Below are 24,284 nucleotides of genomic sequence, written 5' to 3' on the forward strand. Positions count from 1 at the left end.
GAAAGAAAAAGGTACGACCATTTTAGGAAGCAATCTAACAATATGAGAATTTATCCTCAGTGTGTATGTCCAAAAGATTAAAAAGCCCACAAATAACTATTTATTGCAGTGTTGCTAAATAACGTGAAAAACTAGAATTAGCAAGAACATTTATCAATAGACAAATGGTAGGAAATTTTGATGGAGCAACCAAAAAAAATCAAGGTTTTTTTTTTTAAGATTTTATTTATTTATTTGACAGAGAGAGAATGAGAGCACAAGTAGAGGGAGCAGCAGATGAAGAGGGAGAAGTAGATTCCCTGCTGAGCAGAGCCCAGACAGCGCTGGATCCCAGGACTCTGGAATTATGACCTGAGCCAAAGTCAGATGCTTCACTGACTGAGCCACCCAGGCACCCCTTAGAAGGTATTTTTACCAAGAAATCGCAGCATGCTATTTTGAGCAGAGAGAGACAGATCAAACCAAAATTTTATAGAATGGGTTTGTCACTTTGTTATCCTATGTGGGGATTGCAAGGCAAGTCCCTTTGGGTTTTATCCAGTTTTATTGAGATATAATTGATATACAACATTGTGTGAGTTTAAGGTGTGCAACATGATTATTTGATGTAAGTGTAGTGCTCGCTTCAGCAGCACATATACTAAAATTGAAATGATACAAAGAAGATTAGCATGGCCCCTGCACAAGGAGGGTATAAGTATATATTGTGAGGTGATTATTACAGTAAGGTTAGGTAACACATGCATCACCTCAGGGTTATCTTTTTTCTTATCATGAGAACTTGTAATATTTGCTTTCTTCATAACTTTCAATTATAAATACTATGCGTACATTACATTCCCTAGAACTTGTCTTCTAACTAGAAATTTGTACCATTTTTAAAATACAAATTTTCAATATCCAATATAATTAAAATAATAAAATATAATTAATATACATGCCCACCATTTTTTTGGAATTTTGGAGGACCACAGACCCACACCTTCATAATTATCATTTTGGTTGCTACATCAAAATTTCCTACCATTTGTCTATCAATAAATGTTCTTGCTAATTCTAGTTTTTCACGTTATTTAGCAACACTGCAATAAATAGTTATTTGTGGGTTTTTTAATCTTTTGGACATACACACTGAGGATAAATTCTCATATTGTTAGATTGCTTCCTAAAATGGTCGTACCTTTTTCTTTCTCCTCTTTGAGTATTCCAATCCATTCTTTAAATTGTAACATGACTGTACCTCCAAGAATATTTCAGATTGTCTTCATATTCTTTAAAACCAAGTGCCACTGCCTATGTGCCCCCTGTCCCTGGCATCTTTTATAATTATTCAATTTTCTGTACTACCCACTTAAAAGCAGAATTTCTTTTTTATTATGCTATCTCAAGTGTGTAACCCATGGTAGGAGTTTAGATATTTATTGAAAGTTCACAACTTGGGATGCTGAGGTTCAGAGGTTTAACTATCTAGTGGCACAATAATGGGAAAACATGTACCCAAACAAAAACAAATCTTTGTTGAATGTTTACCTGACTCTTTAATAAAGGTCAGCTGTTTCATTCCAGAGATCCTCAGGGCCTGGAGTCTTAGTAGAAGCAGCCTGAAAAATCTCAGGGCATATCTCTCTTACTTTCCATTTCTCTGGCAATTGGTATGGATTGAATTGTTTCCCCAAATTTTGTATGTTGAAGCTCTGACCCCTAATGTGATGGTATTTGGAATGAGGCCTTTGGAAGATAATTAGAGTTAAATGAAATTATAAGAGTTGTGCTCTAATGATGAGATTAGTGTACTTATAAGAAGAGACCAGAGAACTTGCTCACTCTCTCTCCCTGGGGGGATATAGTGAGAAAACAGCCATCTGCAGGCTCGCTAGAAAGCTCTCACTGGACACTGACCATGCTGGCACTTTGATCTTAGACTTCCAACCTCTAAAACTGTAAGAAAATAAATTTCTGTTATTTAAACCCTCCAGCCGGGCAGCCCCGGTGGCGCAGCGGTTTGGCGCTGCCTGCAGCCCAGGGTGTGATCTTGGAGACCCTGGATTGAGTCTCATGCCAGGCTCTCTGTATGATGCCTGCTTCTCCCTCTGCCTGTGTCTCTGCCTCTCTCTCTATCTCTCTGTGTCTCTCATGAATGAATAAATAAAATCTTTAAAAAAAAAAATCAAGAGGCAGATGTTTAAAAAAAAAAAAATTAAACCCTCCAGCCTATGGTATTTTGTTATGGCAATCTAAGCTAACTAAGACAACCAAGATATTTTAAGAACTATTGTCAGTGAGTAAGTGGGATATTTTTTCTTTCTTTTCTTTTCTTTTCTTTCTTTCTTTCTTTCCTTCTTTCTTTCTTTCTTTCTTTCTTTTTTCTCTCTCTCAAGATATTTTCTTAAATTTAAAACTTCTATGATATCCTTACAAAGAAGAAGAAAAATATCTTGAGAAATTACTGTACACTTGGCATTTTGCTAGATGTTGAAGGTACAAAACAATTCTAGATACTGACCCTACTGAAAGTCTTTTTCAGAAGACCAAAACTTATACTATTCCAGACTTAGTTCCAGCATTTCCTTCCTAATGCTGTCTCTGATCACTGTTCCCAGCCTCAGGTGAGGTTAAGGCTTCTTCCCATTCTGAGAGTGTTTTCTTCAGATTTTGTTTATTGCCTGAACTCTATTCAATTATAGTTGTTTGCATAATTATCTGATTGCCCACTATCTGGTGAGCTTTATATTTCTCATCTACAGCAATTATTGACAAATAGTAAGTGCTTAGTACATGTTTGTTAAGTAAATAAGTTGGCTACTAGAGTCACTCATGAAGTGTTTTAAAAATCCTTATTTTGGGAAAGTCTACCTTGACTTGAAAACTGGCTCTATCACTCACTAGCCTTATGGCTTTAAGTAAGTGACCTCATCCCTCTGTGTTTGGGTTTCCTTATCTGTATATATGATGGGGATGACTGGAGCTCATGTCATACCCTTATTGTGAGATTAAATGGAGTCATCCATGGATAATCTGAACAGTTCCTGGACCTCGAGCTGACTATTCCTACTCTGCTCTTCTTCTTCAAAGTCCCTGCCATGTGCAACACATTTTATAAAATGTCTGGGGGAGAGAAAGAGAGGAACTGATAAAAAGATGTGTGAAACATGGGTCCTGCTCTCAGGCATTTGTAATCTAGTGGTAGCACTAAGACAAGCATAAAAGATACAGAGGGAAAGTAAGTAGTCACAGACAATATTTCAAATCTGAAGGTAGGACTTAATACTATACATGATATACTATGGTTCATAAGGAGTTAATTCCTTATTGCTTTGTTATTTTCCATTTATTTTAGTTTCTCTCTCTCTCTCTCTCTCTCTTTTTAACCAGGATTTAGATAAGGCCACATATAAAGATAGGATTTTCTTTCCTTATCCCAGCTGGTGAGTCAGTGGATCCAAATGCCTCACTCTTGATGAGATGAGCTGACTCAGTGCTGAGAGAAAAGCAAGAGTGAGAGAGACTGTGTGAACCAGATTACAGTGGTCTTGGGGGTCTGGGCAGGGGGGGTCCCGGGGAAGAGCAACGGGCTGGGAACAAAGAGAAAAGACTGGAGCTCAGTTCTCCTAGCTCACTAGTCACATGATGAGTTGAGGCAAATCATTCTCTTTCCTGGAGCCTCAATTTCCTTATCTGTAAAATTTTGATCTCCCAAGATTCCTTCCAACTCTAAAGTTTTATGATTGTGTGCTGTCGGGGGCGAGGTTACTCTGGAATTATAAAGGTCATGAGAGAAACTCCAGATTATCAGTTACATGATTCATACTGAAGAATTCTGATAGTGCAGTATCTTGCCTGTATTTGCTTTCCATTGGCAATGACTGAGAGGTCTTACCTTACTCCAGTATGTTCAGAACCAGAGCCTCCAGCCCACAGGTGGTTGGCCAGATTGTCTCCTAAAATGGACCTTATCACTCCTGGAAGATGAAGTTAGGCTATCCTCAGAAGAAAACCTGTGACTTGCATGCCACAAGAAGAAAGATACAATAGAAGATTGCCACTTGAGAAATGTGGCAAAGAGCTTTGTCCAGTGTGCATTATGAAGGAAACCAGTTTTACAGAGGGTTCCTCTTGTCTGTGACCAGAGGTTGTCCAGTGCTGCTTATTTTCCATTGATAACAATGGAATCCTCATATAGTCTGGGTGGTGGCTTTTTGGAGCCAGAATGATCAGAAAGGGACATGATACTAAATACCTATAATATTTTAGCTGTATTGTTAGTATTATGATTATGAATCTGTTGACTCATGCTCCATGTTTTATTGTAGCTGTGTATTAGCATGTCTTATTTGTACCATTAAATTTTGAATTCTTGAAGGTTAAAATACAACCTGATCTCTAGAATTCATGATGCCTCATCTGTAGCAGTTGTGCAAAAAATATTTGTTGAAGAAAACATTAACAGATGTATGCAGAGCTCCCAAGTCATCTTGGGTAGCAGAGAATTGTTTGTATACACTGGACCTTCCAAAGTAGGAGTTTAACTCTTAAAATGCCCAATAGAGACAACTATGAGTGAAAAACAAACTCTTGATGGTTACCAAAATAAGGCTCAGGAAATTTGCAATTTTGTTTTGTTTTGTTTTGTTTTTGTAAGTACCTTGTCCTGGTTTGGCTTTTTCTACCCACCCTGCAAGAACTTCTGTGTTTTCAAGCTCATCAAATGTCCCTGCATATTTCACACATTCAACTACGCCTAACAAAGTTGCTTTCATAGTATATTTTGAGTCATCAGCTGGTACATACAGTACATTTAGCAATGGGCTTGGCTGAGTCACTAATCAACAAGAGTATTCTCCTGAGGAAAACGTGTTTTTAGTCACTGAAGAATTGCATTTTCTACTAATAGAGGCTCTGTAACTGTGACAATTTAATACTTTTGCATCTTGAAAAAGTATTAGTTGCTTGTTAGTCATACTGCAAATTTTTTGTTTTGTAAGAGAGCTGGAAAAATAAAATTTCAAGCTGTAGCTGGCTAGCTTACACTATAATGACCACTGAGGTTGATGAGGGTCAAATATCTTAATCTATACACACTAAAATGGTTTGAGTCCCAGAACTTTACCATAGACATGTTTTTTTCTCAGAAATGATTAAAATGCTTACGATTACAAAATATATGAAAGCCAGTCAATTCTTATGTTTTGCATTATTAATGTGTGAGAACAAAGGGCTATTCAAAGGACTTGGTTGGGATTAATGTCACAACTTGTCTTCAGATTTTAGAAATCAGATGTCACTTTAACTGTGCCCTGTTGCTTTTTCAGAGGGTTTCCTGTGGAGGGTTTGAGTTGAAGGAGGATAGAAGGCCACTATTTTCACAGAACTGAAGACTTGCCCTGCTGGGGGCAGCATCCATTGCAATTCGATTCTAGGGCAGGTTTGCTGTTTCCCCTCTCATAACCACTGTGCTCTTTCCCTCATTCCTGGAGCAACCCCACCTCCTCCTGAAGAGTGGTCCAGGCCTTTTCTCTCACAAGGAATAAGCCATGACAGTCATCAACTACGCAAAGGGCAATGGGTATCAAGAAATTGTAATACAAGCACACCATTTCTTTTTCTGAAAACATGTAATTTTAGTATTTGTTTCCTTATGTGTTTTAGACCTCAGAGTGGAGCTCTTTAAAAGATAATATCAAATAGCACAGCTTACAGATGTGGATCCCTGTTCGTTCTTAGAACCATCACTACCAGACACCAGGAAACTTGCTCCCAGTCCAAGCCATGACTCCTACATACTACTCTGCAGACTTCTAACTCAAATGCCTTGCTTTCTTTCCTTGATGTCTTTCCTTGAAATTTAGAAGTTTTTGGACTATTAATGCCTCATTTTTCTGAGTACACAAAGCTCTGACTATATATTGAGTAACATCTAATTGGCAAACGGGATTCCAAATTTTCCAAAAGATATTTTAATTTATCTCCCAATGAACAGGAATTTCTTTAAACAACAAAATTGGGATACTTTAAGGTCAAGGCGGATCTTGAAATTTATGAGATCCAGGGCAGCCCGGGTGGTTCAGCGGTTTTAGCACTGCCTTCAGCCCAGGGTGTGATCCTGGAGTCCCAGGATTGAGTCCCATGTCAGGCTCCCTGCAAGGAGCCTGCTTCTCCCTCTGCCTGTGTCTCTGCCTCTCTCTGTGTGTCTCTCATGAATAAATAAATAAAATCTTAAAAAAAAAAAAAAGAAATGTATGAGATCCAACTTCTTCATTTTACTAGATAAGGAAAGTGAGCAACAAGAGAAATTACGTGACTGTTGAAAATCATACAGTTGATTAGTGGCCAGGCTGTGACTAAAGCCACGTCTTCTAACTTTTAGTGCATTGTTTTTACTTGTTTCGCTTTCCAGTAGATTACTATGTAATTTCTTAAAAATAATATTCCAACCATAAGCTGGCTTTAAGTAAGTGTTGTGGAAGGCCCAAAGCTGAACAAATTTCAATATGAACTTCAAATGCATAGTTTACTGGAAAAAATTTTAGCTTTATGTCCTCAGGGGAGATTATCCAGGTGTGAAGTGAGAGTATAACTATTTTAACACAGTTGACCCTTGAACAACATGGGTTTGAACTACGTAGATCCACTTGTACACAAACTAATTTTTGATAAATACACTTCAGAACTGTAAATGTGTATTTTTCTCCCTTATGACTTTCTTAACATTTTCTTCTCTCTAGCTTACTTTATTATAAGAATATAGTGTATAATATATAGAATATATAAAATATGTTGTGTTAATCATAACATAATCAAGTTTATGTTATCTATGCTTCTCTCTCTGCCTATGTCTCTGCCTTTCTCTCTCTCTCTCTGTGTCTCTCATGAATAAATAAATAAAATCTTTTTTAAAAACGTTTATGTTATCTGTAAGACTTCCAGTCAATAGGAGGCAATCAGTAGTTAAGTTTTGTGGGAGTTCAAAGTTATACATTGATTTTCTACTGTTGGAGGGAGGGGGTTGGTGTCCCTGACTACTGTGTTTTGCAAGGGAGGTGGATGATCCCTCTTATTAACCCCAATGTCATTCTAGCTTCAGGTTTTATGATTAATTTCTTTCCCATGAGATTGGCTCTTTCTTTTGTTTTTCCATTGCACCTACAATAATTCAGACCCTTGTCTCCTCACTCACGACTTCTTGAACAGCCTCCCAACTGGAACTTCCAATTTCATTGTATTCCAACAAAACCTCCACGCATTTGTCAAAATGACTTTGCCTATGTGTTGCAGATGGATCGAATTAATATTTACTGAAAATCTACTATGTGCCAGGCATACATTATTTCAATTAATCTTAAGCACCACCATATGAAGTATGTTTGTTTTTGTTATTGTTAATATTATTATTAGTAAATTTGTATTGAACACGTATTATGCGTTAAGTACTTTATTCCAATTTGTTTAACTCATAATAATATTTGAGTAGGTACTATTATCAGTCCCACTGTAGAGTAGATTGAAGCTTAAAGGAATTAAGTGACGTGTCCAAGGCCACACAACTTGCTAGAAAGACAACCAGGATTTGTACCCAGACAGTCTGATTCCAGAGTCCATGCTCAAAGCCATCCTGCTGTATTAGCACCCTGGGATTATAGATGACAAGTCTGAGGCTCAAGGAACATTTCCATCCTCCACCTTCCCCTTCAAGCTGCTTCTTCTTCTTCTTCTTTTTCTTCTTCTTCTTCTTTTTTGTATATTCTTTTATTGGAGTTCTATTTGCCAACATATAGTATAACACCCAGTGCTCATCCTGTTAAGTGCCCCCCTCAATGCCCATTACCCAGTCACCCCAATCCCCTGCCCACCTCCCTTTCCACTACCCCTTGTTTGTTTCCCAGAGTTAGGTGTCTCTCATATCTTGTCACCCTCACTGATATTTCCCATTAATTTCCCCTTTGAGCTTCTTACATCATACTCTCCACAGATGACCTGTCTTATGTTCCACCCTATGTAACCCTTAAATGGTAACATGCTTCAAGGCTCTCTCCCTGGCTTCTTCTCTGCTAACTCTAAAACATTGGCCTTTTACCTTTTTGGCCATAGATCCCATTGAGGATTAGATAAAATTTAGGGCCATCTCTGCAGAAAAATGCACATAGACATGGAAGTGTCATTAGGCTTCTAGAGCCTCCAAGACTTCTTTAAAGCCCATATAGTGGCCCCAGGCTAGGATCTCATGCTCTCACATGTTGAAATAACTTGTAGAGAGATTAATATCTAAAGATAAACTATAAACAAAGCAATAAAAAAAAGTAAGATACAGTAGAATTTATAACATATTCTGGGGCCAGGGAAGAACTCTCTAAGTGTGCCATCAAATCCAGAAGGCACAAAGAAAAAGACTGACAGATTTAACTTTATAGGAATTTTTTAATTCTCTAAAAGGTTTTCCCTAGGAGTAAAACTCTGTTAGCCACCATATCACTATATTAATCAAGGAGAACACTGTTTGTGAAGTAGAAAACCTTTGTACAGCATGAACTGTCCCCTTACCTCCAGTGACAATCACGTTTGCTTTTGTACAGTAACAAAAAGTGTTTGCTCCTCTTGGCATGGAAAACTCTCTGACAGGCCTAGGAAACACAAATCAGATGTAAAGCTTCTATGTGTTTCTTTATACAGCTAATTCTAACTTATACATAGGTTATGTTCAACTGGTTCACTTCTAAGCTGGTTATAAATCTATTTACCCACAGAAAATATTATAAGTAAGGAAGAAATCCTCACTGACCAACAGAGTCTACTTATCCCATAGTGTGGTGATATTAGCACAGCACTGTGTACTCTTTCTGATGAACAGGAAATCCAGTCCTCTGCCCTGAGGTTGTGTTTATGCTGGTAGTAAGGATGAGCAGAGACTGATCATTCTTAATCCAGGAAGGATAGTGGTTGGCTAACTGAGTCCGTTTGGTACACACAATGCCAGGAATGCCTTTGGACACATTCTCCCTCCCATCACCCACATCCCACCTGCTGTCAAGTCTTGTTGATTTTACCTCTAAAATATACCTGAAATCTGGCCACTTTTTCCCATTCCCACTACAGTGTCTAGGTTCAAGCCTCCATCCCCTCTCACCAGACCTTCTGCAATAAACTACTAACTTCTTAGCTTCTACCATCATCCATTCTTCTGTCCACCTTCCTATCTCAAATCCTGCAGTCATGTGATAGCCAGGGTGATCTTCGTAAAACCTGAATTAGAGCACAACACTTTCTCCATGGGCTTCCCGACGCTCCAAAAGGAGCTGAGCTCCTTCATCTGGCCCAACAGGCCTACCTGGCCCACCTGGCCCTGGATGGGCCCCTATCACCTTTCCAGGCTGGCCCCATGCCTTCCTTTTTCCTCTCCTGCTGTGACCCAGCCATGGCAGTTCTAGTCAGACCCATTCTGGCTGCACTGAGCACTCTCCCCACTCAGGAGATTCTGTACAGGCCCAGGATATGCTGGCCCCAGATCCCAGCCTCTCTAGCAGCCATCCTCCCAGAAGTGTCAGCTCAAATGCTGCCTTTTCACAAGCCTTGCCTCAACTATACCCTACTGCCTCCACTAGTGAAGTAGTGTCTTTTGTTTTATTCTCTCTCCTAGTACCATGTTATCTTCCCTACAGCCTGTAGCACCTATCATATAATTTTACTATATAGGTTTTGAGTGTTAACTTAATATCTATGAGTAGTGCCATACTAGACTTAAAAGAGCCTGGGCTTAAGTGAAAATGTGTAGGCTTAAATCCTGTGTTCATCACTGTGCCTCAGAATTTATTAAATGGGATAATAACAATACTGTCTTCAGATACTAGCAATAATTGAGAGCTGTTACTGTATCTGACCAAATAGGGTAAAGGAGGAGATGTTTTACTATGAAAGGGGACACCAGAAAGAGTCCTAGACTAGGAGGTAAGTAGACCCTGAAGCTGGGAGGGGAGGAGAGGGAAGGAAAGCAGGTGGCTTTTGTCTCCTCTTCACCTTGGATGCATGTGTGTTCTTTCCTTTCCTTTTTTCTTAAACACACATGGAAGCATATATCATTCTGTTCTTTTTTTTTCACTTAATATTATATCTTGAAGATCTTTCCAAATCAGCACATAAAATACTCCCTCATTCTTTCTTTCTCAGAGTTCATGAAAAGCCTCAATGTAGTAACATAAATCTAAAGTCAAAATTTAGAATTGTGAAAATGTTTAAATGTCCTAGATAAGAAGTAGAAAGATCTTACTAGGGACTCATTTCAAGTTTTTCCAATGACACATTTGGTAACTATAGCTGGTTGAGCTAAGCTTAACTATAAACCAGGAATGGTATAATCTTCTTCTACCTTTGTCTCCAAACATGGCCTCTTACTGCATCACCTTGTACCAAGAGCATGGCCTCTTGGGCCAGCTCCCATAGCACACCTTCTACTAAGATACTTACTATGTCTCACAGGACATTCACACAGGCTTACCACATGGAACAGTGTCAGTGTGAATGCAGTCTCTCCCTACTATCATGGGTCCCTCCAGCAAGGGAGGAAGGCGTCCATTAGGCATGGAAGGCACAGTGCCTTGGGCTTATAGTACTTTCAGGTCCTATGCAAATGCTTTAATTGTTCTTAAAATCAGAAGGGGAAAAAATGTTAAGTATAGTGTCATGAGAAATGTTTTCATTTGTTCTCACATCAGAAAAAAAATAAAATTTTCAGAAACCATGAAAATCTATTGACTTTTTTCTAAAACAGGAAAAAATATTGAAATATTTAAAGTCATATCAAAAGTAATATGTAATATTGATAGTATTATGGTGGGAGAGACCTGTGAAGCAAATGCCCAGGACCACTAAAGTCATAATGTAGCCCAGCCTGCTGTCTTCAGAATTCTCCATGGGGAAGCAAGTACTGATCATCATGAGCAAGGTTCCCCACTTTTGGCTCTTTTGGAGCAGGTTCTCCTGGAGTTGGTTCTCCTGAAGCTGTCCTCTATCGGCCTGGAGTAGGGGGAGCTCTCCAAGCTCCACTTTCCACCCAGAGAAGGCAGTTGAATCACCCCAACCTTCCCCATTAGTCCCACAGCTGTGTTCCTTGATCTTTCTTTGCAATTATTTTAGAATTGCTAGTTGTCCTCTTTTTGCTGGGGATTGACAATGACAGAAGGGTCATCATGGGACTCATCTGACCACCTTGTAATAATTCTGAGGATGTTTCAGTATATCTCTTGGGAATGGGCATTAGCTGAAATCCCAAGACAACAGGAAAATAACCATTTGATACCCTGTTAGTTGATCATGAAAAAGAAAATCTATCAATCATTTTCTTCAATTTCTCAGCATGTGAAATGGGACTTATACATACTTAGCATTTAACATTTTTGGTTTTTGTTTTTAAATATTTGCCCAATAGAATTATACTCTTTATTTTTCATAATTAGATGGATTACAAATGAATGAACTGCACCTTTAAATAAAACTATTTCAACTAGAAAAGCTATATTTTATGTTAACTTGGGAGAAAAATTGGAAAAATGAACTGTTTTTCACAGGTATTTTATATACATATTCAAATGCATGACTTTGAATAGACTGCTTTTTAATTCTATTATTTGGTATATCTTACTCTAACTGGAACATACCAAAGTGTTCTACGAAATCAAACCTTTGTGAGAAATCTATTATGATAATATCAGCTAGTATTTCTATAGCATTTTACATCTAAAGAGTGAAGAGTGTTCCTACTCATATCTTACAATGCAGGAAAATATTTGGTTTGGTGTTTGGGCTTAAGCCCAGGTCCTCCACACCATGCTTCCTCCTCAAGGAGGAGGTGGTGGGTAAGAGGGACTAGGAGTGGGGCTGCTCCCTTGGCCAGGGTGCCTCAGTGAGCCCTCATTTGTAAACACCCCTCACAGCAGGATGGCACCAAGCTCAGTCTCATGTACAAGGTAGGCCATGTGGTCCATTCCATAGAAAATAAAATGTAGATATCATCGTACTTTGAGCATAGAATGCTCCCAATAAATATTTGCTTGAATATCCTTAAGAAATGAATACCTGATTGACAATACCTCTTTCCATAGTCACAGAGAATAGAAATGTATTCTGGAAAGTTCCCTCTTAAGTTTTCCCTGGTCCTCTTAAGACAACAGCACTTTTGAAAGGAAATATTTTCTAACAATTTCTTTACAAAAAAATAAAAACCCACTCAACTGTCAAAAGGCCCTAACTGGGGACACCTGGGTGGCCCAGCGGTTTAGCACCTGCCTTTAGCCCAGGGAGTGATCCTGGAGACCTGGGATCGAGTCCCATGGAGCCTGCTTCTCCCTCTGCCTGTGTCTCTGCCTCTCTCTCTGTGTCTCTCATGAATAAATAAATAAAATCTTAAAAAAACAAAAAGGCCCTAACTGAATGATAGTGTCCTTCCCCTCAGCTTCCCTGCTGTTGTCACACAAATGCAAGCCTGGGAGAGAAGAGGTTAGTCAGATGGAAGTTAAAGGGGTACTCAAGGTGCATGCTACACCACGAGGGCAGTTTACCCATTGTAAGATGGTGCCCACACAAAAAGGCACTGGGGGGGGGGGGCGTGTGTGTGTTCCGGTTCCTGTGATTGATTGATAAAGAAGGGCCATTGAGCAAGAGGTGTGTCCTTCTATCTTTTCTCTCCTTAGGGGTGGGGGTCATTGGTGGAAGTGAAGTCAGGGAGTGAGGAAGAAGTCATTTTTATTTTCTCCTTGAAGGAGTGAAGTAAGAAATTTCAAAGTGCCTTACATTAAGGTATTTTTTAAAGTGGTCCACACTTTGCATTATTACCTACCATTGGATCCATATTGTGCCCATCCCCAAGGGACAAGGGAGAGTGCAACAGAAAACTCTAGATCAGGAGTTGGCAAACTTTTTCTTTGAGGAACCATATAATAAATATTTTAGACTTTGCCTACGGGCTCTGTTGTCACAACTTTTCAACTCTGCCACTGTAGCATGAAAACAGCCATAAATAATACATAAATGAGCAAGCATGGCTGTGTTCCCATATAACTTTATGAGCAAAGAAATCTGAATTTCATATAATTTTCATGGGTCACAAAATATTATTCTTTTGATTTGTTCAACTATTTAGAAATGTAAAAATAATTTTTGGTTTGCAGATGTTACAAAAACAGGTGGCCTGCTGGATGTGGTCCATGGGGTTTTATGTACTCTAGATGCAGGAGCAAGAAGCCCAAACCATAACAGCTCTACAATCACTCCACCTGTTCTCAGTATTCAAATTCATTTTTTGATACATTTCAGTATCTTTATGAAGGGAACAAAAAAAGGAATTTACACTTATTGAGTACTAACTTTATGCCAAGCATTAAGCCAGGCACTTCACATGAGTTAACTTTGGTACTTTTTATAAGACTTTTGGTACTTTTTATAAGTTAGGTACATTCATTCCCATCAAAAGACAGGAAAACAGATGAAGAAGAGCTAATGGTATTGTTTGTATGGTGTTCAGTGGTCACAAAGCTAGAATGCTCAGACAGAAACCAGGTCTGTCTGACTCCGTAGCAACCCTACTGTGGGGGTACCATACACTTTCCAATATAATGACCTGCCACTGAATTGGGTAACTGAGAAAAATTAATGCTAAATAGCTGCTCATCCCTGGGAAATTGTCAAGCTATCAAAGGGTTAAAGGTTCAACTTCTGTCTTGCAACAGGCCAACCTGCTTTACACGGCATAATTAATTGCAGATGTTCATTTCTTTGCTGGTACGAAACTCCATTTGTGAAATTACCATACAAAATTACAACCAAAATGGTAATCATGTTTGAAATGGAAAATTTTTTCAAGAGGAGTTTTTTCCTGCCTTTTTGGGAGCTGTGCTGGCTCCCATTTTAACAGCTGGCCAATTATGTATTAGTATAATTGCAGTTTCATCTGGTTCAACTTAAGACTCATTATAGGAAATTGCAGAAATAGGAATATGTTGAATCTAGAGATGAAGTGGACCCGACTCTCCTTCTATTGAGATGACTCTCCAGTGGAACTGGCAGTTCAGGAAAACATTATTATACTGTATCACTTGAGAAATCTCTTTAGCTTCTAGATTTAGGAGAGTGGCCCAAGGAAATAGTTGAAAAGCTCAGTCAGAATCTGACTGAATAGATCAATGATCACCGTTTGCTGAGGCTGTCTGAATATTTTTACCTCCGTCTCCTGACTCCCTCAGGCTGAATGTATCATCAACCACGTTCCAGGCATTATGGTAAATACTAGGAAGCTCAGAATTGGGCTCAAAGACAAACTCCTGACTCCTGCAAAATAGATGCTTTTCAGAGCAAAGACCAGAAAGTACTGGCTAGTTTGAAAAATAAAACCTCTTAGCTAATCTAAGTGTTTACAACTACTAAGTACCAAATCTGTGGATCCCTGTGCAGAGTGGGAATTTAAATTCCCTATGATACCATTAGACATATTAGAAATACATACATATATACATATTTTGAAGGAAACATATAAACAAAAAGATATACTAAACCCAATAGAATGGGTGCCTCTGTGTGTGTGTGTGTGTGTGTGTGTGTGTGTGTGTGTGTGCATGCACAGGAAAAATGGATTGAGATACAGGATAAAAAGGAAAAAAAACAAGAGAAGGAGAATGTGAACAACTAAGTCCTCCTCTGGAGGTTGCTCCACTGCAGGGAGAAAAGGAATTAGATTTGCTTAGAATCATGCTAGTTGAAGGGCTTATTTTCCTTCACAAAAAGAAGGTATAACATCTAAATGAGATAAAAAAGATTACTATCTTATTTAAAACCTAACCCAAGAATCACCACTTGAATGACGAATCGTAATGCTTAGAGAACGGGAATGGGGCCCCATGATACCTGTTTCCCAAGGAAAGGACTAGTACCTTTCTTTTCGCCCCAGTATTGTCATTATTATGGATTTTGATTCTTTAAATATCATTCTTTGTGAAAAAGCATGAATGGCTATAAGCAAATAATAAACGTTTTAATTGTTATAATACTTTGCAGTTTTCAAGAACCTTCTCTCAACTGAGCTTATTTGAGCAGCACAGAAGTCCCGGAGATGAGAAAGTATTATCCCCATTCATTAATGAGGTTATTGAGGTTCAGATAGGTACCATGCCCAAGACCACAGGGCCAACATAAATGTCAGAAGTGACATTAGAACTCATTTTCTTCATTGCAAACTTATTCCCTTACTCACATTCTCTCTTAGTGAACAGCACAGCCATGCAAACAGTCCTCCCAGATGCCTTTTGTTGCTCTAAGAATTCCTCTGGATCTTGCATGATTTGATCTTTACCTCATTCAGCTCTTGGCTCAAATGTTAGCTTCCCAGAGCAGTCTCTCCTGACTATCCTATCAAAAATACTGCCTCCAGTCACTTTATCTGGTAACCCTACTTCATTTCCTAAATTTGTATCATTTATTGGATTATGTCTTTCTCACTAGAATATGTGCTTGAGGAAAGGAGAGAGTTAGTCTTCTTTGCATACCATTATATCAATTCTTGGAACAATTTTTGGACTGTAATACACATGCCATAAATATTGTTGCAAATGAAAAATGAAACTTAAATTCTTCTCTTTGTTCCTTTTATCCAATAGGTCACTATTTCTTATAAAAATGAATGTATTCTCTCTCTCTCTCTTTTTTTAAGATTTTATTTACTTATTAATGAGAGACACAGAGAGAGAGAGAGAGGCAGAGGCACAGGCAGAGGGAGAAGCAGGCTCCATGCGTGGAGTCTGACGTGGGACTCAATCCCTGGTCTCCAGGATCAGGCCTTGGGCCGAAGGTGGGGCTAAACCAGTGAGCCACCTGGGCTTCCTTATTCTCTCTACTTTTTTACTTACACTGATTAAGTTCAAGCTCTCATTAATTCCTTTCTGAACTATTACCCCATCTTCCCAGTCACCTCCTCTTTTTCAATCTGCCTCCTCCTTTCCCAACCTGTTCTCTATCTTGGTGCTAGGGCAATCTGTCAAAAAACACCTCATTTTGCCCATTCTATTGACCAAAGCATTTAATAGCTTGTATAGCTCCGAGGTTAATATTCCAGCTCTTCAGTCTGGTATGCAGGCCTTGTCATATTGTCCTTGTCCCTCCTCGTCTTTCTTAACCTTTCCCCCCTTCCTGTGCTTCAATCATATTGAACCACTTAGAGTTTCTAGAATTCACTCTTTTCTTTTCACTTCTATACCTTTGCAAATGCCACTTCTTTAATATGGCTGTTTATCCACTCTCATGCAATTTGTTTGCCTGGCTAACTCTTACCAGTTCTTCAAAATTCAGCATGAATGATGCTTTCTTCAGGAAGCCTTCCCCAGTTTTTCTCCCTTCAAAATCCTGTGTAAGATGTTCTAGGAAGTCTCTTCTGTTCCTCTCTAATATCTATATCATGACACTTATCCTCCTCTGTAGGAATCTTTTTGTTTTCTTCCTCATTAGACTCAAGATCAAGGACCTAGTCTTATTCATCTTTAAATTCCCATCACATAGAAAGGTGTGTCGAATGTAGTAACTCATCAGTAAGTATTTGCTAAACAAACGGAGATTCAGACTCTAGAACTTCTTCTGGGGTCATCAAATTGCTCAAGTTATAGGACAATTACTTAGATGATGTTGGATATATTAATAACTCTCAACAAGCTTTGTGTCTTGGAAAGACACACCCTTAAACATAGTTGAGACAATAAATAAAAAGATGGAGGCACAAAAATGATACCTAACCCACTTGGGAGATGAAGTACTAGGAGAAGGTCAGGAAAATTTCCTAGAGTTGGTATCATCTGATTACTAAAGGATTTATGGGGTCAATTATACCTCAATAAAATTGGAGAAAATTAAAAACAAAAAATTTCCCTCTTTTCCAAAAAAAAAAAAAAAAAAAGATTATAGAGGTTGAAGGAAGAGAAAGAGAGGAAGAGTAGGAAGAGTATTTCAGACATCAAACATGTACAAAATCCTAGCATGGGGTATCCAGGGAACGACAACAAACTCAGAGTTATAGGAACCTAAGTACAAGGCACTGAAGAGAACAAGGTGGAGACACTGGCAGGACCAGACTATGGAATTGCTATAGTAGGGGGTGGAGAAACATGAAAGGTATTGAGGTAGTTGGATATCATCTTCATAAGAATACTCTGGGAGACTAATGGACAATAATTTTGGCAGGGATAAAGTTGAGACAAGACACTAGTTGGAGATAATAGTCCAGGGAGTTGTAGATACAGAAGATAAGACAGATTCAATAAGTGTTTGTAAGAGAATAGAGATGATTTGTTGATTATTGGTTTATGGGCACTGAGGGAAAGGAAACAGTCACTTGGGGTTGCCAGATTTCTGTCTAGCATGATTTGATGGATTAACAGAAATTAAAAGTCCTATAAAAGATATAGATTCAGAGGTGAGGGAGTTAAGTCCAGTTATAAATGTATGAGTTTGAGGGGCTATGAAATACCCAAGTGGAGATGGTAAGCAGGTATACTAAGTTCAAAATTCAAAATAACTCGGGTTTTATCAGCTTATACATGTTAGTATGCTAGAGAAGAGGAACATCACCCAAGAAGTGCCTAGAAAGTGAGAATTAAAGTTGGCTAGGCTTACTCTAGAGAAAACCCCATTTAACAGCAGACACAAAAGGAGGAGTCATAAGGAAAAAGACAAGTAAAATAAAAGGAGAAAACACTGCTTCCCAAATAGAGTTTCAGGGTGAGTGAGATCAGTAATGCTGAATGCCCCAAGGCTATCTGATATGTTAAGTTTCCATCAGTTTTACAATGCAGACATTACTGGTCAACTTGAGAGTCCCTTCTACAGGGTAAGAAGTGGGGAAGGCTGTATGAGAGAGGATTATAGAGAGAAAAAGTAACACCAAGGTAGTAGAGATAGTGAGTACAGAATACTTTTTCCAAAAGAGGTGTAGTATGATAGTTCACAGGAGATTATACATCAAGAAAAGTATTACTCACATCAGAAGAGACTTGAGTATTATAGGCAGAAGTGAGAGAGTGGGAGAAACTGAGATTAGCAAGATCCTAGAGAAGGAGTCAAAAAAATTGAAGGCCAACGATGGAAGGTTTGATGTTTCAACCTCTAAAACAAAAGGAAAGATCAAGGATAAGTGTGGATACAGAAAATTCCTAATGACCTGGAGTGCTGGGAATTACTCCAAAGGCCTCAGGGTTTTGTAGTCATGCAGGATGGGACATCTGTGGAGAGTGAACAGAGACTTGAAGCTGGGAATAGTCTGAGATCCTCTGAGATCCTATAAAGGCGAAGGGCTTGGCGAAGGGCTCTGCTGAGCAGAAAGGTTGGGATTCTGCTGACTGGTGCATGCAGAAGGGATTGCATGGCTGATGGGGATGCACAACAAGAAGAATGCTAGTGAGATACGAGTTCAGATGCCGAACCTGGGGTCCAGGTAGGGAGGGAGAGAAGGAAGTCAAGGAGAAACCTGATGAATTGGAGCTAATGGGGAGAAGAAGGATCAGAGGCCTCATTGAGGTCATCAAGAAGGCACCAAGGCACCTCCCACATCAAGAGGGAGTCAGAGCCTTCAAGAGCCAATAACATAAGAAACAGAAGCCAGAGAGGGATACTGGGGTTTCTGAAGACAAAAATTCTAGGTGCTTGTCAATATGTTTGGAACAATGTTTTGATTTTTATTTTGCAATGTGAGATTGCCAATACACAGCCAAACACACCAATGTAAAGATATTCTTTAAGAAGAAATAAGCCACTTAATTCATTCAAAAGCCAACTTGGCATGCTTATTATTAGCTGCCATAACCTTTCTCATTTAATAAAATCCCTGCCAAATTTATTTTCATAGTCCCCTATAAAAGGCTTCTTCTCATCTCTATGGGCTTGCTGGAGTACTGTCATTTATCACTCCTTTATCTGAGCTCCTATGATGCCTATAACCATAAACCTTTCAACTGAAATTGAACATGCTCTGCTTCACAAAGTTAATTATCCTATGCAATTATATGCTGGTAAATGTTTAATATTCAGCAAGGGCCAGGGAAGTGGAGGTGGAGGAGGTCATTGGTTATAACATTTGCTGTTTTCCATGGTATAAATATTCCTATGGTGGTCAATTTCAAACTAGCAATGTGACAACTCCAAACTTGGGGTTGGGAAAAGATATACAGTTGCACACCATTATATAGTATTTCTATATCCTTGAGGATATAAAATCCTCAGGCAAATATATAAAATGTAGTAAAAAAAAGTGATGAGTTTTTAGTGTTTATTGCTTCTGTTTTTAATATACTGGAATTGTGAGCTTATATAAATTTAAATGATGGTCGTGTTCAACAAGTTTGTTAAATTCCTGAAATCTTAGCAATGAGCTCTCATAAGCTGATGTGATCTGACCTCAGCATGCCATTGATCTTATGGCTGTATTTCTTGTCTGGGGTCATGCCTTAAACATATTTGTATTGTCCACGGTGCTTAACACATAGTGACTTAGTAACTATTTGTTGAATCACTGATATACTTCTGGATTAAAAGCTGAACTACATGACCTGTATAACTTTCTGGTTGCCATATTGACTGTTAGAATTACCCTGGTGAGTGTTACTGGAGATATATGTGTGAGTCATTTGTGTGGGCAAAATCATACTGTCTGTAGATTCATGTATCTTCAAGATGAAAATCCTTTCTTTGGATACTGAAGTAGAATATATATCTTTCATAGGGCCACAGGGCCTATTATATTTCATATGGTTCACAAATGTTTCTTTATGGTTATTAATTGCCAACATAATACAAGATCAATTAGAAATTAAGTTGCATCTATTTCTTAATTAAATGTTTCAGAAATGCACTTCTTTAAAATGCCAGAGTGTAATCACCAGCAGTTAATTATGTTACAGAAACTAAGTAAAAATTAATTATGCCATAGAAATGATATTTGTGGAATCAGAGCTAGTGTTAAGAAATGAAACTGTTTTTAACGTGCTGTGAAAAGTTGTTAATTCATTTCTCAGTGCAATATGTTATGCGTCAAGATAAACATTTTTATCTTTTTCTAAATGAGGGGAAAATATGTCTTTCACGAAGACTATAACTTTCAAGAAAATGTAGTCAGTCATTTTAGAGATGTGATATTCTTTTCTTCCATAAAATTTCTAATTTTGTTAGGCTGTTTCTTAAATTGAAAATCTTGGAATTTAAAGAAATTCTAGCTCTGTTATGTTTGGAGGCTATCTTTTCCTCTCACTTTTTTGTGAATTTCATTTAAAAACTCCATAGCAGGGGCTCCTGGATAGCTCAGTCGGTTGAGCCACCAACTCTTAGTTTTGGTTCAGGTCATTGCCTCAGGGTTGTGAGATTGATACAGATTCTGTATCTTCCTCTGTCCCTTCCCCCCCAGTTTGTGTTCACTGTCTCTCTTAAAAAAAAAAAAAAAAAAAAAAAAGAACTCAACAAGAAGGACCTAGAAGTATCATTTGTGTTTTGTTAGTGGGACAAATAAACTATTAACCATTTTTCCTAGTACATATATTTTAGTTGAACTCAAGTCCTCCAGCTAAGACTCAATCTCACTGCAACTCACTGACCTTTAGATAGAAAAGCTGAAATTCATTAAAAATGATTAAAATCAAGCAAATGAGTTTTAAGAAATGGAATTAAGCCATCAAGGAGGGTTTTATAGTTTTAAGGTTGACCCTCAGTGTTTTGTTTTGTTTTTATTTTATCTTTTCAGTTTTTTGGATCTCATATATGAATAAATTATGAAAGGATTTCTCTCCCATTGAATTAATTAACACATCCATTATCTCATATATTTATCTTTTTCTTTCTTTCTCTCTCTCTCTTTTTTTATTCTGAAAAAGTGGGGGAGGGGCAGAGAGAGAGAAAGAGAATCCCAAGCACAACCCTGAGATCATGACCTGAGCCATAATCAAGAGTCCAAGGCTTAACTAACTGAGCCACCCTGGTGACTCTCCTTTCTTTTCTTTCTTTCCTTCTTTCTTCTTTCTTTCTTTCTTTCCTTCTTTCTTCCTTTCTTTCTCTTGAGAACATTTAAGTTCTACTGTCTTAGCAAATTTCAGTTATACAATACAGTATTATCTACTATAGTCATCATGTTATACATTAGATCCTCAGGTCTTACTCATTTCTAACTGAAAGTTTATACATTTTTCCAACTTTTCCCTATTTCCCCCAACACCCAGCCCCCGGCATCTACTTTTCCACTCTTTGTTTCTATGAGCTTGACTTTTTTTAAACAGTCCTCATATAAGTAACACCATGCAGTATTTGTATTTCTTTGTCTGCCTTATTTTGCTTGATATAACCCTCCAGGTTCATCTATGTTGTCACAAATGGCAAGATTTCATTCCTTTTTATGGCTGAATAATATTTCATTGTACATATGTACCAGTTTTCTTTATCCATTCATCCACCAATAGATGTTTACTTTGTTTCTATATTTTGGCTATTGTAAATAAAACTATAATAAAATGGGGGTACATATATCTTTTTAAATTAGTGTTTTGTTTTCTTCAGATAAATATCCAGAAATAGAATTACTGCATCATATGGTAATTCTATTTTTAATTTTTTTGAGGGACTTCTGTACTGTTTTCCATAGCAGCTGAAGCAATTTACATTCCCACCAACAGGACACCAGGGTTCCCCTTTCTCCATATCTTCAGCAGCACTTGGTGTTTCTTGCATGCATGTGTGTTTTATTAGTTTCAGAGGTAGAATTGAGTCATTCATCAGTTGCATATGATACCCAGTGGTCATTACATCAAGTGCCCTCCTTAATATCCACCACTCAATCATCCCTAACCCTCATCCACCCCCTCCAGCAACCCTCTTTGTTTCCTAGAGTTCAGTGTCTCTGAACTCTGTCTCTTTTGTTTCTTAAATTCCACATATGAATGAAATTATATGATCTTTGTCTTTCTCTGACTGACTTATTTCACTTAGCATAATACCCTCTAGTTCCATCCATCCATATATATATATATATCAAATGCAAATGGTGAGGCTTCATTCTTTTTGATGGCTAAGTAATATTTATATATATATAAATATATGTATATATGTATATATATTTATATATATATAAATCACTTCTTCTTTATCCATTCATCTGTCAATAGACATCTGGGCTCTTTCCATATTTTGACTACTGTGGACAATGCTACTATAAACATTGGGGTGCATGTGCCTCTTTGAATCACTATGTTTGTATCTCTTGGATAAATAGCTTGTAATGCAATTGCTGGGTTGTAGGGTAGCTCTATTTTTAACTTTTTGAGGAAACTCCATACTGTTTTCCAAAATGACTGCACCAGTTTGCATTCCCATCAACAGTGTAAGAGGGTTCCCCTTTCTCCATATCTCGCCAACATCTATTGTTTCTTGTGTTGTTCATTTTATCCATTCTGACTGGTGTGAGGTGGCATCTCATTGTGGTTTTGATTTGTATTTCCCTGATGCCAAGTGATGTTGATCATTTTTTCATGAATCTGATGGACATTTGAATGTCTTCTTCAGAGAAATGTCTGTTCATGTCTTCTGCACATTTCTTGACTGGACTTTTTGTTTTTATGGGTTTGAGTTTGATAAGTTCTTTATAGATCTTGGATACTAGCCCTTTATCTGATAAGACATTTGCAAATAACTTCTCCCATTCCATAGGTTGTCTTTTAGTTTTGTTGATTGTTTCCTTTGCCTTGCAAAAGCTTTTTATCTTGATGAAGTCTCAATAGTTTTTGCTTTTGTTTCTCTTGCCTTTGGAGACATGTCTAAGAAGAAATTGCTGTGGCTGAGGTCAAAGAGGGAGCTGCTAGTGTTTTTCTCTGGATTTTGATTGATTTCTGTTTCACATTTAGGTCTTCTATCCATTTTGAGCCTATTTTTGTGTATGGTTCAAGAATATGGTCCAATTTCATTCTTCTGCAGGTGGCTGTCTCAATTTTCCCAAAACCATTTGTTGAAGAGACCGTCTTTCTTCCACTGGAAATTCTTTCCTGCTTTGTCAAAGATTAATTGACCATAGAGTTGAGGATCCATTTCTGGATTTGAATTTGTATTCTTCAGTTTACTGAATTAACAGCTTTTGGTGGAGTCTTTAGGACTTTCTATATATAATATCATGTCATCTGGAAATAGTGACAGTTTTGCTTTCTTTCCAATTGGAATATGTTTTATTTGTTTTTCTTGTTACTTGCTCTAGCTAGGACTTCAAATACTATGTTGAATAAAAGTCGTGAAAGTGAGGGGCACCTGTGTGACTCAGTGGGTTAAGTGGCTGCTTTTGGCTCAGGTCATGATCCTGGGGTCCTGGTATTGAGCCTTGCATCAGGCTCTCTGCTCAGCAGGGAGCCTGATTCTCTCACTGCTTGTGTTCTCTCTCTCAGTTAAATAATAAATAAATAAATGTGGCAAAAGCGGACATATTTGTCTTGTTCCTGATCTTAAAGGAAAAGCTTTTTGCTTTTACTGAGTATGGTGTTAGCTATGGGTTTGCCATATTCCTTGTGGCTTCAATATGCATTTTTTAAAGGACATATGATATGGAACATCTTTTCATGTGCTTATTGACATTTGTATGCTTTCTTTGGTGAGGTATCTCTTTAGATCTTTTGACTTGTTTTTAATATTATGTTTTGTTTTCTTACTGTTGAGTTTTAAGAGTTCTTGGTACATTTTGGGTAACAGTCCTTTATCAGATGTACCTTTGCAAATATTTTCTCCCAGTCTGTGGCTTTTTGTTGCTGTTGTTCTCTTTCAGTGTCTCTTGCAGAGCAGTTTTTAATTTTAATGAAATCTAGTTTATCAACCATTCCTTTCATGAATTATGCCTTTGGTGTTGTATCTATAAATTCATTGCCAAACCCAAGAATATTTAGATTTTATTCTAGGAGTTTTATAGTTTTGTGTTTTATATTTACATCTATGATCCATTTTAAGTTGTTTGTGTACTTGTGTGTGAAAAATATAAAATCTGTGTCTTGATTTAGAGTTTTTATCATGGATAGATTTTGTCAAATGCTTCTTTGCATCTATTGATGTGATCCTGTGATTTTTCTTCTTAGCCTGTTGATATGATGGGTTACATTAAATAATTTTCAAATGTTGAACCAACCTTGCATACTTAGTCATGGTGTGTACTACTTTTTGTCTTATTAAATTCAATTTGCTAATATTTTGTTGAGGATTTTTGCAAGAGACATTGGTCTGTAGTTTTCTTTGATTTTAATGCCTTTGTCTGATTTGGTATTAGG

The 24,284-nt window shown here is 37.8% G+C and overlaps 1 protein-coding gene and 1 non-coding gene across 2 annotated transcripts in view; one reads left to right on the forward strand and one right to left on the reverse strand.

Annotated features, from left to right (window-relative positions):
* Nucleotides 1-24,284, reverse strand: part of WDR64 (WD repeat domain 64) — a 138,398-nt gene that overhangs the window by 76,800 nt on the left and 37,314 nt on the right. The window contains exon 9 of the mRNA XM_041766668.1: nt 8,536-8,615. Within this exon, the coding sequence (XP_041622602.1) occupies nt 8,536-8,615 (80 nt within the window). The remainder of the gene's footprint in view (nt 1-8,535; nt 8,616-24,284) is intronic.
* On the forward strand, nt 617-726 carry LOC121474911. The gene has a single exon (XR_005983572.1). It is a non-coding gene; the product is annotated as a U6 spliceosomal RNA (small nuclear RNA).

The sequence above is a fragment of the Vulpes lagopus genome, chromosome 1, assembly GCF_018345385.1.
Source record: "Vulpes lagopus strain Blue_001 chromosome 1, ASM1834538v1, whole genome shotgun sequence".
NCBI lineage: Eukaryota > Metazoa > Chordata > Mammalia > Carnivora > Canidae > Vulpes > Vulpes lagopus.